The sequence below is a fragment of the Vidua macroura genome, chromosome 7, assembly GCF_024509145.1.
Source record: "Vidua macroura isolate BioBank_ID:100142 chromosome 7, ASM2450914v1, whole genome shotgun sequence".
NCBI classification, from domain to species: domain Eukaryota; kingdom Metazoa; phylum Chordata; class Aves; order Passeriformes; family Viduidae; genus Vidua; species Vidua macroura.
Genome location: NC_071577.1, coordinates 16,312,575 through 16,328,266, shown reverse-complemented (window position 1 = coordinate 16,328,266; position 15,692 = coordinate 16,312,575). Strand labels below are relative to the sequence as shown.

Sequence of the window (15,692 nt, the reverse complement as noted above, 5' to 3'; positions counted from 1 at the left end):
CTTCATACTTCAGTCCGAGTTAATGCATTGTTTTCCAGACACCCTTGGATTTGCCTTCAAGAAGTTGACATTACGTGTGGTGGTGTGAAGATGTTAAATGTTTTAAGGAAATTACACATAAAGGAAAAGCAGCCAAATATTTTGAAAATCAATTTACAGTGGAGGTACCAAGGGAGTAAAGCTGCTGAAAACATGTCTGTTTTCCCAAAACGGGTTCTTTTAGAGGCCGATCCCCACAGAGAGGTGAGGTATTTGATTTTTGTACAATTCTGCACAAAATAGAGTGCTGGGTGTCAAATCCACTAAGCCAGCACAATGACTACCAAAAACTATTTCTATTCATACATTTTAGTAAACAAAGGCATTGATATTCATTGTCTACAAGTTACATAATTCTCTGATTAATTAGTATCCTATCTACTATTACAGTCTACATGCTCAGTCCCTCTTCTTTCGAGTTGGTGAATTTCGTGGTCACAATCTCCCCTGGCCAGAATTACCTTCTATGTACTTGGGGCTGACTTCAGCAGAATTACTGAGTTGGTTTTGTTAGTTTCTTCCGTATCTTGGGAGTTCTGCCAAATGTCCTTGTGGCTTGTAAATTCTGCATTCTTTCTTTCCACTATCACTAGTACATCCTTCTCCCAAAGTTTGTTAACGTCCCTCTGGAGCTGAGATTCTTGAAACATTCCAAGCTCTAAACCTCAGCAAGGCAGTTCTACTGACAAGTAATTTATCTTTGTAACACCTGAACATCATACCTTCTGCCACAGAAAAAGAGTCCTAAACCCTACTCCTATTTTATGAGGTATTTGTTAATACATTAGCAGATGAGCATTAGATCATGACAATTATTAAATATATGAGCATTAGATAATGACAATTGTTAAATATATTTATTCATTCCAACCTAATTAAATAGCAGATTGACAAAACACCCTGCATACCTATCCTGAAAATTAGATGTGCAGTGGGTAACAATTCTGCAGGCACACAAACCTACCTGTAGCTTTATTTCTTTCTCTAGGGAAACAGACTGCCATTAAATGCTAGTTCTATGGGTATGGGAAAAAGATGTAAGTATCCTCTAAGGTACACTCTATGATCCATGTGTGACAGATACCACAGTTTGGGGGCCTAAATTTTCTCTACTAAGTTTATTAAGCATACCAGTCAGTAAATTAAATTAACAGTTGACTTCTTAAAACCAGAGATGCTTTCCCACACAGCTCTATTGAAACAGTGTAAATCTTTGCCAGGAGATATTGCTAATGTCATTACTCAAAATTTCGGTTTCACTTATTCTGAAAGTGATTGGACAAATTTGTAGAAGTTAAAAACAAACAAGAGCTATTAATTGCCAAGGCAACACTTTTCGCTCAAGAAGGTCCTGAGCTGGAGAACAGAGAAATACACTGACAAAGCTTGATGCCTGCTGGCACAGTTCCCCCATCTCTTCTGCGGGCATGCACTAGTGAATGTTATTTATTTTTACCAGGGAAAAGAACAAACACAGCGGCCTTCCCTGCCTTGAACTTATACAGAAGCATTTCTTGCTTTGGGGGAAATGACAGGGATGAGCTCACCCGAGGACTAGGGGCCAGACTCATTTCAGGAAAGTCCCTTTCTTCATTAGGGTATCCCTTTTGCCACATAACAGGAGAGGGATTGGATTAGCAGGACTTAGGGTCAGTCCTGACATGGCTATGTTCGCTTTGTGAAGGTCACTTTTCCCTCTCACTTGCCACAACAGCAGATAAGCCCTGGGTGGGTGTAACTGGTGGAGTTATGCCTGGCAGGCATTAGATCTGTGTTTCGCAGAGCAAACAAGCAGCAGCTCTATTTTTGACATGTTTGCCATGATGCCTGCATGGAGGATGCTCTCAGAAATCAAATCCAACTTAATTACAAGTTCCTCAGCTGGAATGAAAGGTGGGGAAGTGCTAAGCTTAGCACTCCTTTTGCCATAGAATAAACGAGAAAGGCAAATGAAAGAACAAGGAGGAACTACAGCACAAATTCTATAAACACTAAGTAGATTTCTTCCTGGAGAACATCTATGTCTCATGATAATACATTTCCTTGTATGTTTTCTCATCACAAAGGCAACATTATGATCATGTCTCATAAACCCATTCCCATTTTTTACTAGGAAATCATTTAATAACAGTAGTACATTTACAAGGAGGGGGATGGCTCTTTCATTCAGAACTACAGCCTGTAAACCTTCCTAATCTACAAAACCCCATAGCCTCTCAGTGACTTGCTAGCCATCATGATAGTTTGGCTGCCATCAGCAATCCCATGAAAGATGAGCCCTGCATCCATTGGAAGGACATAGGTGGGGTTTAGAACAGCATGTTGGGATTTCCTGACTGTTCAATACTGTAAACAAAAACATAACATTGATGAAAGAACAAGTAGCCAGGATCCTTGCTATATGCCACAAACACTGCAAATGGAACCCCAGATGGGCTCTGGGGAGGTATCAATTCTAGTTTTTCATTGTTCTATTTGGTAGAATTCTGAAACAGTAGTAGAAGTTGGTAGCTTCATTTACAAGTAATTAGATCCATCAGAAAACACAGTGAATAGTCTCTACCTCCCTTGTTAGCAAGTCTGCTTGGTTTCCAACCAACCACTCAGCAGTGAAACTCAATGCCTGGAAGTGTATTACTATCATCTAGCTTGAAACTGATAACACAAGCTGAAGGTTTAACCTCTTCTCTGTGGTGGTTTTGATTTGCTGCTTTTTTTTCCTTTTAATTTCTCTCAGCTCAGCAGCATTGTTTCTAAGCAACATAAGAAAGCAGCCATCCTGCAAGAAGCCATAGCCTAATTTCCCTGGCACACAAACTGAGAGGCAGAGACAAGAAAGGAACAGCAACATCAAGAGGGAATTCCTCTTCATAAATACCCGAAATCAGAGAGGCTCCAAACCCAGATCCTGAGGCCTATTGCAAGAACTGACACAGGTAGAGCATGATTTCTTCTATACATTTATGAGAGAGAGAATACAGGGGCAATATTCATTAACAGCTGTGTGTATCATGGAACAGAGGAGTAAAGCATGCACTTTGATGTAAAAATTAATTGGTGGGCCAAGTGCTGGCTTTTCTCTTTGCTGTAATTTCATCTCTTACATCCTGTCTTCTTCCCAGTCCATCCCCTCTTTCTACCACATAAATCTGATTAATAGACACACAGTAGGGAGAGGAAGCCAATGCTAAGAAACTGGGAAATGGCAGCAGGTCAATAGATTGCAATATATGAGAGAATATACATCACTGATGGGGATGCAAGCAAGCTGCAAGCTGATGCCCAAGGCTGATGCTCATCTTAAATGGGCTCATTCTGTTCATTTCCCTTTACTAAACTCTTTATGAGGGTAAAGTACTTTTAGTACAGTGTATATTGTCTTCTTTCTTGACTAAATTTTTCTCAGCTCCTATTTTAATCCTACCTTGGAAATGGTTTTGGCTATATTTTTGTAGGTGGTCTCCAAGTGTCCCACTCTCTTTACTTGTGATTAAGAGAATCACTGACAGAAATATTTGTAGGATGCACTTTTCTCTCTCCTAGAACCATTGAATTTATACTACAATGACAACTAGAATATGGAAAGAAAACTTCTGAAGAAACAGATCAAAAAAACTTCTCTAAGTATTGCCTGCCCACAATTGCTTTCACTGCACTTGAGATTGGCTTGTTTTCCTTGCAAAGGGTTGTAAAACCTAGGCAGATGACAGCTCTCAAACCTTCATTTTCTCTTGCTGGAAAGTATGAACCAACTTCCTTTGACATGCTCTTCATTTTTTACATTCAGTCTGCAGTCGGAGACCTGACTGCACAGGTGAAAGTACAGATGTGACAGCCCAAAACTTGTTCAGGAGAGCAACCAGGGTGGTGCAGAGTTCCTCCCCTGCAATGTAGCCAGGCCAGCTGCTGTCTGTAAGGGGTCTTGTAGCTCATGCAGCAGCATGTTGTGCTCTTTAATGCAGGATTGCCCGGCAGATAACTCCTAGGGGATGTAAGCAGTATTCCCTCTATTCCACACAAGTCCAGTGCCCATCTGCCCTAGGAATGCTTGCATGGATTAGTAGCACTTAGTCTGACAAAAGGTTGCAGAATCAGGCCTCCCCTGAATGAGAAGGACAAGCACCAGTGAAGCATCTCTTCCAGTCTCTTGGCTGTACAGTGAAATTCTTCTGTTTAGTCCCCAGACTTTGTTTCATATTTGCACTTAGCCTCATATTTTGGAGCCTGTGGAGAAGATAACAGTGGGGTTTGAGGGAAGCTAAGATTAGCAGAGATGCAAACAAGTAACAGCTTTCCTACTTGGGAACTGTCTGTGAGAGATCCTGCAGTAGACTCCTAGCCCTGAATTATAGTAAATTTAGCCTTGGTCTTGCACTAGCTTTAGAGTCATCTATTACATTTCCTATGCACTGGTTTGCTTAGAAACAGGTGTAATTCAGAATTCTTTCATTGCTTTAAGGGGAGATTATGTTGGCATCAGACTATGAGAAAAAGGATTTGGTCCAAGAGGACAAAGGCAGTCCACCTTTCTAGATGACATGGTAATCACCAGACTTCCTACTTTCTATCCTCTTAGCTGCAGGGCTGCTGAGAACTCTGAAAGATTATTTAGCTTAGTACAGCTAAATAACCTGTCCCTACAATGGCCAATAAAAGCCCATTACTGAAAAGAGTACCTAAAGAAATTGGCTGTGAATAGCCAATCCTGTTGTAGTGTATCCAAGATAATTCAAGATTTTGCTGATTTTTTAGCAAGGAAAAGCTCATTTGCAAAAGGCATTTGATAAAGTTAAGTCAACTAACCAGAGGTTATTTTTCATAAACCAAAGCTGTTTGTGCATAAGAGAACAAAGTCTTCCTGTGTATGTTTAAAATACCTCAAACCTCCTCCTCTTTGTACAACATGAGGTACCCAGTGTAGTTACAGTTCATGTTTCCCTACGATACTCTGGTCTTTCTGTCTTCAGTCAAGCAATTAGTCAAACAAACCACATAAGGTTCTTCTGTCTTTCCAGGTCTATTATAACTTAGCCCTCAGTGTTGCTTTGATGTGGTTGACTCAGATGCTCAGACTACACTGACAAGAGAGAAAATGTGAGTATTGCAAAGTGAAGGTCCTGCTGTTGCAGTGACTTACACCAGTGTGAAGATGGAGTAAAAGCAGCAATGAATTGAGCCCAGGACTACTCTGTGTATTTAAAATACCAGGCTAATAATCTTCCTGTTCAAAACACCATACAGGGATTTTGCAGCTCACAACCAATACACATATCCCAACCAAGTTGAGAGAGAAGCTATGATATTATCTTCATATGGTGGAATACTAATTGTAAGAGGCCAAGAAAGATGGCAGACAAAAGAGAAACACTCCCTGTACCTAGAATGTCTTTGTTCATTGAAAACACAGTATACAGACAATGCAAGCAAGTTTCAGGACCAGATAAATGGATTCATACTAGCAGTATGAAACATGACCAGGAGCTCATGTGAGAGCTGTTCAGAGAAGGGGATATGAGCTTGATTTCATTCACTCACTTGAAAGAATACTACTTCTGAGAGCCAAACCTCTCTTCTAACCTGTCTTCACAGAACAGCATTCCTATAGAAAAGATCTCTGAGATTTACAGCATGAGACCCACAGCAACACACTGGCAGAGCTCTGCAAAAGTGAGTGACTTGTTTTTTCAGCACATCTGTAAAAGTGAAGTTATAATATCTGTGCCTTTTAAAAAATATGCTACATTTTAAACTGAATTAATTAGCCCTTTTACCCCATTAGTAATAGCAAATTAGTTCCAACCTTCTCAGAACAAAAAGCCAAACTGTTCACCACCACCTCCTCTACCTTACAGTGTGCCAGGGAGAGGCAAGAAAAGGGCAGTCCAGCTACTGACATCCACACTAAGATGTAATCCAGCTCCTGCACCTTTGCAATAATGGTTTACAGGGGAGCATTTCCACCACTATGCTCTAATTGCTACTAGTGTGGAGTGGGGAAAAAGGCTATGCAGGTCTGGGTAGATACTGCCTGCTTCACAAGGGCCTTGCCTCTGTTCAAAGTAAGTTTCTCTAGAAATATCTCTTTAATCATATAATTGCTCTTTAAAAAAGAGGAGAGGTATTACAATCTTTAATTACAATCTTTAATTCATTACTCAAATCACAAGAAAGTATTGTCTATGGCCCAGCTCCATAATAAAAAAGCATTTGTACTGGAATATATACATTGTTTTTTCAGTGACATATAATTTATAGATGTTTCCTAAGCAACTATTTCAAGTTGATGTGGAATTGTAGTCAGACTATAACAGACCAGACAATTCACATGTAATTCACAGTGTTTCTGGTACACGTAAAGGTTTTTTTTTTAAATCTCGGACACACTTAACTGTAATATTAATGACAGACTGACACCCAGTGTCCAGAAAGTGCTAGCGCTCATTCCAGCTCACAGCTACATGCACCAAAATAGCCTTGATTGTAACCTCTCTTAGTTGAATTCTTCCACATCAAGAACTAGAGATGTCACTAGTTGTGATGTAGGGGCATTTCACAATGCACTTAGAAGGAGGGATCTTCCTCTCTGCTCCTGGGATAAGTGGGTGGATCAACTGTCCCTCCTTTTGCTGTGAATGCTACACTGTATATTTTTACAGCCTTGCTTCTTATGGACAGGAATACTTTTCTTGAGTGTCCAACCCAGGATATTTTTAGACATCTCTGTTTTGAGTGCTTACCATACACAGGAGAGGAGCAACATTTTCTTGAAATGTTTCCAGCTAGCTATTAATGCTGTTTCCTGTGGTGGGGTGTTTGAGTTTGCATTTGTGTTTTGGTGTTGTTTTTTTTTTTTTTTCCTTTGGGAGGAGGAGGAGAGGTGGGCCTTTTTTAGCTTTGATTTATATTCTGATGTTATGCAAGCAGAGATAAAGAAAGAACAGAAATAGTATTTCTGCAGCTCATACTACTGCCCACTTGCCTAGATCTTGCCTCTTGTGGACTCAGGGATACTTCCTTAATGATCACAAGGTAACAAAGTTACAAAATTTTCTGAAGAAGAAGATAGGCCAACGTTATCAGACTCTTCTGTTTCTGTTTCAGTCAACAACACTGCTTCATTTTAATCATGCGCTAAAGAATATTCCCACTCTATGAGAAAGGAAAGGAAATATTTTGATGAGCTGGGAAACTAAGGATACTTTATTTTGCAAAGTCCTAATTCATTTAAGAGGTTAAATCTACTGTTTTAAATTAACAGTAACTCTTGGAACTCAGCTTATGCTTCATTAAGAGTACTAGACTCAAAGAGCTGGAATCCAGCCCATCTGAAAATTCAGTCTCTGTGGACTTTTTCCCCCCACTGAAGTAAACTGGTGGAGATTTCCTGCTATCCCTCATCAGTTTTGAAGCCTTGGCTTAAATCTCCTTGAAAATCATATGCTAGCTTTATTAAGATTTAGAGATACTTAGGGAGCACAAGTCACAGCCTTGAGGCAGTTCAGATGGACACTAGAAATAGCGCTCATTTATCCATCAGGACTGCTGAAGCACTTATCTTAGCATCTGCTGACCAGAAGAGTCTTAGCACATAGTTTCTGCAGGTATATCAGTGTATGAGTTGTTGTCCTTTCAGGACCACTGGATTCAACCTTTCAAGATCTCCCTGCATCTGTCTGCCATGCTGAGTGCCCCTGAAGCTGCAGAACATGCCCGGAAGCAAAGTGAGCACATTTCACCCCAACTCCTACAAAGCCAGGGCAGGGGAGCACCAGGCAGCAGGACTTGGCCCAGCAGAGCCACCAAGTTACAGCCTGCTGAGCTCCAACACATGGAAAGGATGGTGTAAACCTTGGGCTGTGCCTATTCTCTTGGGGGGATGGGGGGGATGCAGAGGCGTATTGTCATTGTAGCCTAAAAATGGCATCTAGCTCAGGCTCCTGAAATTCATGACAATTGCAAAAGGTGCATTTTCCTCAAGTAGAGGTAAACAAGATTATGTTTCCAGTAGAATCAGCTTTTATGTCTGTCAATTATTTGCTTACTTTTAAGCTTGGACTAATACTAGAAGTTTTGCAAAGGTCATTTATGCCACCGGCCAGTGAGAGCCACCAACAGCTTGCCTGTTTCTTTCCCAAGGGCAGCAAAAATGAGAGTAACTTCAGGAGCATTAAAGAATTTGAAGCCAGAACCTCTTACCTCCGACCATATTGCAAGTGGGCCCATGCAGTAGGTCTATAAACCAGGCTGGTGGCTTAAGAGTGCCAGATGATACGAGGCTTTCTCTCCCCCCTAAGGCATCAAGTACCAGACACCAACAGCACATCAAAAGCAAGGCACTCATTCAGCAAGGAGAGCTAAAAAGGACTGCAAGCAACTGGACACTGTGACCAGAGGAAAGCAACACGGTGACAAACTAGGTCTGGAGAATTCACATGAGCCAGTAAAACAGTTTTTGCAATGCAACACCAAATGTCCCAGTCTTGTCTGCCCTTCTCAGCTCTCTTTAGCATGAGATGTTTCCTAATAACACTAGAGTGTAAATTCTAAATTGGATTGCATGACATTGTCAGGAGGTGTCACTCGTGAGCTGGAAAGTCAACTCCAGTAATATACACATGGAAAGCATTCTTCTGCCTAATACCTCTGAAAAAAACATTTACTACCATCACTTTTAGGTTAAAAGAAAAGAAAGCCTATTTTAAAAGAAATTAACAAAAACCCTGACTCCATGAAGAACCCAGTAATGTCAGATTAGCCCAGCATGTTCATGAAATAGGTTCTGCTTTTTTATTTGTCTGTGATTTGCTAAAGCCTTTTGTTTACCACTGCTCCACTAAGCAACAGAGCTAAGAAAACACTCCAGCAGCAGTGCTGGATTTGCTGAACTTGAGTAAGGGAGCTCCCTCACAGCCCTGAGTTCAATGTGCATCACATGTCACACAGCAGGAGGGAAGCTGATCTGCCCTGCAGTCCCCATCTCTCCTGAAGGATTCAGCCCTGCCTGCTGTGCTTGCGCTTATTAACATTTGCATCCTGCAGGGAGCTACAGAAGCAAAACAAGGAATCTCTCCAAGGAAGCCTGGAACAAACTCAAAAGTGAGGAAAGCGAATGAAGCAAAGACACAACAAAGACCTAGACTTCGTGTACTTCACTTAGTTGTAGGTGAGCTAACTGATGTCTTCTACCTTAGCTTTATAATACATTTGCAACTTGTGTTTTAGTTGGGGCTTTGTTTGTTTTTAAATCTTCACAGCCATTCCTTCCTTTCCACCCTCATATCTTGCATCTCAGACATCCATTCCTCCTTAAGACATTAGCCACTTCTCTCCTGCTTCCTCCTGCCAGTATTTTGGGAGTTTACATTCTCCCAGTGCATCCCTACTGCTCCTCAAGACACTATGCTACTTTTACAGAGACAATGAGCGGATGCAGCACTTCAGAAGAAGGGAATACACACTTTCCCTTTTCCACAGTGCTTTGCAACTCCCATACATGATCCAGGGTTGGGCAGGATGATGTGGCCTGCGCCTCTCAGCTCTCTCCTTTAACCATCCTGCTTTCCTATTTTGGTAAAGGGCTCAGCTAAAGAAAAATCATCTCCCTGCAGTGCCAAGTAGCTCTGAAGTCTATCTTCCAATCCCCATTTTTACATCTCTAATGGTTTACCTCGTATGTCCATGCTGTGCTGCCTAACAACACTCCCCATTCCCTAGATGGGCTGTCACTAATCACAGCTCAATATATTCACAAATTACAAATTAACTGGTGAGTCTCCATTAAAACAAATTCAGTAGAACCATACGCAGCAGCCAGTGACAGGACCTGAGCAAATTTTATCCCAACTCAAACAGAATCAGTCTGACCCCTTAAAAGCCAAATCAGAGAGAAACTGTATTTTGAAATGAGGTCATTTCAAGAGGGGAGGAGGGGATTGCTACTGAGCCTGTGAGAGAGCAATGGTGAGGGGGTGGTTAAGATTAAACAGCTAGAGAGATTAACATCTCATGACTGTTTTTTGTTCACTGACCTGTAATAAAATAAACAGTAAGACTAACAAATAGATGATTAGTCTTGTTATTCCAGTGCTGTTTTTGCTGTTAGAGTACTGCCATGGTCTTCACTTTTCTTTGGCTAATATTTTGTGGTTTTATAGTCTTATGACTAGTGAAATTAAGAGGAATAAGCAACAGAAATCTTATTATAGTATGTTATACTTACTATATTATTACTTACTTATGCTAATACGCATAAACATTGTGTTTTATTTTCAGAATGCAAGTACCTACCCTTTTGGTACTCCCTCTCCTGTTGGTTGGTTGGCATCTGATTGTCTGCACACAAAAATCAAGCCCAGCACATCATATGGTTTGCTGCTCACATGTTCAGACAGCCAGAACTAGAGAGCTGAAAGGTGCTTGTGTGTGCACCACAGGATTGGTGAATCATAGCCTTCTGCTACCTTGACTGAAAATTCCTCCTTTCCTGAGCTAGATTGTCTCCAGAATGAAAAAAGAAAGGTCTTTCAGTGACCAAATCAATTAGTCAGAACAACTTCAAAGTCTTTCTTCAGCTATGCAGAAAGCAATGGACAGAGCTCAGATGCAATGCAGAGTCATGATTTTTTTCTACAGGACCCAGAAGAGATCTCTGATCATATGTGCACCCTATGCATACATTTGGTGCTGACCATTGCACTGCAAAACTACCCACAGTGGGAAAGGTAAGAGCCATTCTGGCTCTGTTCTTCCTAAGCAACTGAAATCATGGAAAAGGAGCAAGTGGGGAATTGAACAGAGCATTATCCACTTTTCCTCTGGTAATTTAAGAGGAAAATTGTACAATTCACAATTCATAATTCACAATTCATAGCCCAGTTTATGACACTGAAATCAGATGGGTTTAGCTAATACACTTGACTGGACAACACAGCAGCTGAGGCACAGATATATCATCTGCTGGACCAGAGATTCTTACTTCTTAAATTACTCCACACAAGTTTGTGAGTCAGAGTCTTTACACCACAGCCAGAGTTACTAGAGCCCTGCCCATGCAAGCAAGCACAAATTTCTCCCTCATTTCTGCTATAGTAATCTTAAGACAAGTCACTACTGATTCTCTAGCTAGCCTGAAAATTCTCATTATGGTGAAGAGCTTTTTCCTAGCCAAATGTCATGTGGAAACATCTAGCATCCATCATGGAAAAGCAAAATATTTTTTCTCCCCTAGACTGGTTTATCTGTTGGACAAAAATATAACCAATCTGTTCTGAAAAGCATCAATTTTGTCAGGTTGGAAAGTAATGTAAGTCCACAGGACTATGTATCTTCAAGAGGCAGCTGGCAGCAACGGCAATTACCAAAGTCACGAGAAAATCAGTTTTACTTTGTCTCTCTAAAACACTGTTAAAGATGCTGGCTTCACAAAGGGAGTCATGGTTGAAAGGGTGCTTAGTGATCCTCAAAATAGAAACTAGCCCAGACAGGCTGTTATGGAGGTGATCTGCCAGGTACTTCCACACAGGTATTTCCACCAGCAATGCTAAACCCATCATCCATTTAAGTGAAGCAAGTGTGTGGTGTGGATGCCAAAGGCATCCAGGGCTAGATTTCATGGCCTTTCATGGGGACTTGCCAGCAGACAAATATCAAGTCCTGAACAGCATACTTACAGTAATGGCAGCAATAACAATAAGTCAAATACAACAGGCAAGCAAACACCACGACAAGGAAATCCAACAGGACGAAGGCAGGTGGTCTGAGGTAACACAGTCTGGGACAAAAGGGCTGAATATACTAAAGAGGACAGAAGGGTATCTAACCTGTTTGGAAATGGTGAGGGCACATTAGCCCCTATCATTTAATATGGATACAATTTAAAAAAACATCAGTGAAGTGGTTTGTGATGGAAGGCTGTGAAGGTGGAGGTTTCATATTTCTCCCATCCAATTCCCCAGAAGACACTCTTGTCATTCTCTTTTCTTTCTTACTACCACACTGAAAGCACTTTTCTTTGGCCTGAAACCTAAGCAAAGCTGCACTCCGCTAAGTGTCCCAAACTGTGCCCTGCCCTCTCTCCTTACAGCCACAAACACTCCTTTGTTCCATTGGAGGTGGAGGCTATGTAGTTGAAAATAGAGATCTTTTAAGTAAATTAGATCTACGAAGGTGTTCGTCTGTCTGCCAAGTTACTAATGGATGATGTTGACAAGGTCTTCACGTGCTTGAATGAGCTCCCCCAGATATGTAAGATTATAAATCTAGTTTTGGAGTGCAGTAGTTTGTTTCGATCTGAAGCCTCATCTACTGGTGCTATAAGTCACTTTTATAACCATCTTTGCATATTCCATGAAGCAATTTGTTCTTCAGAGTCTAAGATTTAGGTGCAAGAAAATGATACTCGGAACAGAACAAATCAAGGTTTATTACAAACCAGCACCAAACAGGGAAAAACCAGAGGAAAAGTTTCAAAATGAAGAAATGGAGGAATACCGTTCTCTTTAGCCTACTGTCTGTGCTTCAGTGTTAAAGCACTCTGCTTTAGCATTAAACAGCAATTCTTCTAAGTTCCAGATAGACAGCAACTGGAGTTTAATGCTGTTTTCTCCCTCTGAATTTTTAAAACAGACTTTCAAAGAGAAAACACTGAACCAAGTGACCCAAAGTGATTTACAATATTAGTTAGTAATTCAGATACACTGATAAACATCTAGTAAGAACCACTTGATTTCAATCTTTGTAGTCTTCTGGGATGCTGCAAATAATCACACACCAGGAAGAGACTGAGACTTTTAATCACTACTTCCTCCTCACACGTCTATGTTAAATCTGTACACAATAGAAAGGATTAGTGGGCAAAGGCTAACAACACCATGTGCGACGGAGACTTTTCCTGTCTCCAGGATAAAGTGTGTGACAAAGTATTAAAATTGAAGCAAAGTTTATCTGCTGTCACAAAAGGAAAGTTTGCTATGGGACAAGCTTGGGCAAGTGGCAATCAGCACAGGGTGGGGAAGGAGAGGAACAGACCTACACTAGAAGCTGCTCAGGTCTGCTGAGTTTGAGAGCTTTCAGGCAAAAGAGGTTCTATAAAGAACCATTCTTATATACTCATACACATGCTCGTACCTATCTCACATTGGGTCAGATGGACCACATGAAACAGTTAACAGCAGCTCAAAGTGAAGTCTACCCCAGTTACATGATAACTTGCATACAGCATCAGCAAATGCGGCGTAAAACACAGAAAAAAATGAGTCCCCCATGGGAAATGCAATAAACATCGTAACTACAATAAAGACAAAACATGAGAAATCCCCACAGCTTAGAATGGTCTCTTTTGTATTACTTTTTGCAGATGGGGCATTAGGACTCTGGTATATATAAAAGCAAATACAATGTCTGCTCACAGCTCTCAGCTTCCATCTCAGCAAATTTTCAGAAGTGGGAAAGAGAAGTGGAAACCTCAGTATGCCACTGCCCTGCTCTGACACAGACACCAGGATGGACTATGAGTCTTTGCAAATGTTTATATTGCAGATCGTTTTTTTTATTAAGATAAGAGCTTCTGGGCCACTGTTGCAATGACCACCTTGACTTGCAGCCCTTTGTGAAACAGTGCAATTCTTTTAAGGCAAAAAAAGGCTGCTAGAGTATTTATGAGTGCCCACTTACTCAGAACACCATTACCTTTTAAAAAGGAAGAATGATCCTGACTTCCAGAAGTAGTTCAGTCTCTGCAATTCCATTAGGTCTTGCCATGTAATACTACAAGTGAGTTCTGCTTAGCAGCACACCACAGTTTAAGAAAGTGGGTATAGTTTATCCCTTGAGATTACAGTTACACAGTCTCTCCAAGCAACTTTAGAGACAGGCAAAGTTCAGTAAGGCGATGCCAAGTTTCACTAAAGATGAAGGAAATAATCTGTTTAATATCAAAGCTATTTCCAAAGCCTTTTCATAACTTGAATATACTAAAACAAAGTGGAGTGACTGTTCCTAGGTAAAGAATATCTTACATCACCCAGGGAAAGGCTGGCAGGGCTAGCTAATATAAACTTCTGCTGTGGGCTGACGTATGCAACTTGCTTATGACCACACTGTGTTATTATACAATGATACTTGAACATGTTAAATCAGATTTGCAACGGGTACAGTTTTCCTAACATAAAAGCTGTGTTGGTTAAAGTCAGGCAAAGGATTAATACTTGCCAAGGGACTTCTCTCATTATTTAGATATCCTTTCAGTATGATCCATAGCAGCAGGAATGTCTTTTAGTAGTATAATTCTGAAAAGGCCACATTTTTCAGGCCTGGTCATGAGTAAGTGCCACACATCATCCCCAGATCACATGAATACATTTGCTGCTATTGTCTTGATACAGAGTCCTTATAAATCGCATTTCCTCAAATCATAAAGCATCTTCCATTTACTTGCTATCATATGTGTGATCATACCCATTTGTTGGCACACCTGAGCTCTTCCCTATGGGTAAGAATCAAACCTTTTCCATTAGTTTCAGAAGAGTGAATCTTTTTGCAATCCCATCTCCAGAACAGAACATGGTTTCTCAGAAATATATATAGAAGTTGGCAATGCTCACTTTCCTGTATGTCTGTCTTGTTTAGTAATGTCAAATTCAGTAAAACTTCTGTCTTTCTGTATTGTTGTTATTTGCCACTGCAGAATTCTATTTCCCACAATATTCAGCTCTATAAAAAAGAAAAGCCCAAGGTCAAATATTGGGTCTTACTGATATTTGTCCCAGGCTATGTCCATCTCCCTGAGATCTGCTCCTTCAGTGTCTGAGGTAGCTCTTGGATCTTGTATGAAATGCCTAAATTCAGGGCAGACTGTATTTATTGAAACCTAGGGAATAGAGAAGAATTCTTGACTGTGGTGCAGTAAATGCCAAAAATTTTCTCTTTGCAGAAGATGGCTGACACACACTGAGTTACTGCTCTCATACTAAATAGTGAATGCATTCCAAAATCCTGGTTCAAACAATCTTTTTTCAGTACTACAAACAAATTAAAGTTTTGCAGTCCAGAGGGAAATCTGATTTCTTTCACATTTTCAGGGAAGAGGAGGAATAGGTTTAAAATATATTCACAACCAGCCAGTGGTTCATGATAAGTTAAAGCATGATAAGTTACGTAAGTGTTAAAGGTCCAACTGCATATTGCTGGTAAGTGTACACTTACCATACCTTGGTAAGTGAAGGGAAAGGTCTGATCCTTTCATCTAAGTTCTGTATTTTCACAAGTTTTTAGTCTAGGAATAGATCCCAGCTCCATACTTACCAGGGATACTACTGTTTTTCAGCAAAGTTCTGGAGACTTTTGGAAAGAAAACACAGTTCAGAGAGCACAGAACAACTAGGACACTCCGTAACCTTATCTAGTGTCTGTTTCATTTTAAATCACTTCATCTTGGCTTGAAATGGTGGGCTTTGATTTTGTTTTGCCTAGCAAACATTCTGATAATGGAGTCCTTGAATAAAACCAAGCAACTTTTACAGCAGTTGAGTAGACTGCTTAAAACTCACATCTCTCCTTGCTAATGTCAGAGACCTCGTTTAGCCATTATTTCACACTCACATGGCCCACCGGTAACAGCCTGTTAGTGATCCTCACCAGCCTTTCCCTGACAACAC

At 40.6% G+C, this 15,692-nt stretch overlaps 1 protein-coding gene across 1 annotated transcript; it reads left to right on the top strand.

The window, feature by feature from the left end:
* Positions 1 to 4,526: 4,526 nt before the first annotated feature.
* On the top strand, positions 4,527 to 10,440 carry C7H2orf80 (chromosome 7 C2orf80 homolog; the record flags this gene model as incomplete). Its single annotated transcript, XM_053982500.1, is given in 9 exon segments — positions 4,527 to 4,580; positions 5,055 to 5,091; positions 5,094 to 5,133; positions 5,281 to 5,368; positions 5,629 to 5,706; positions 7,673 to 7,760; positions 8,334 to 8,456; positions 9,083 to 9,198; positions 10,312 to 10,440. Coding segments are annotated over 9 exon segments (753 nt in total), but the record flags the coding sequence as incomplete, so codon positions are not given.
* Between the last annotated feature and the right edge of the window lie 5,252 nt (positions 10,441 to 15,692).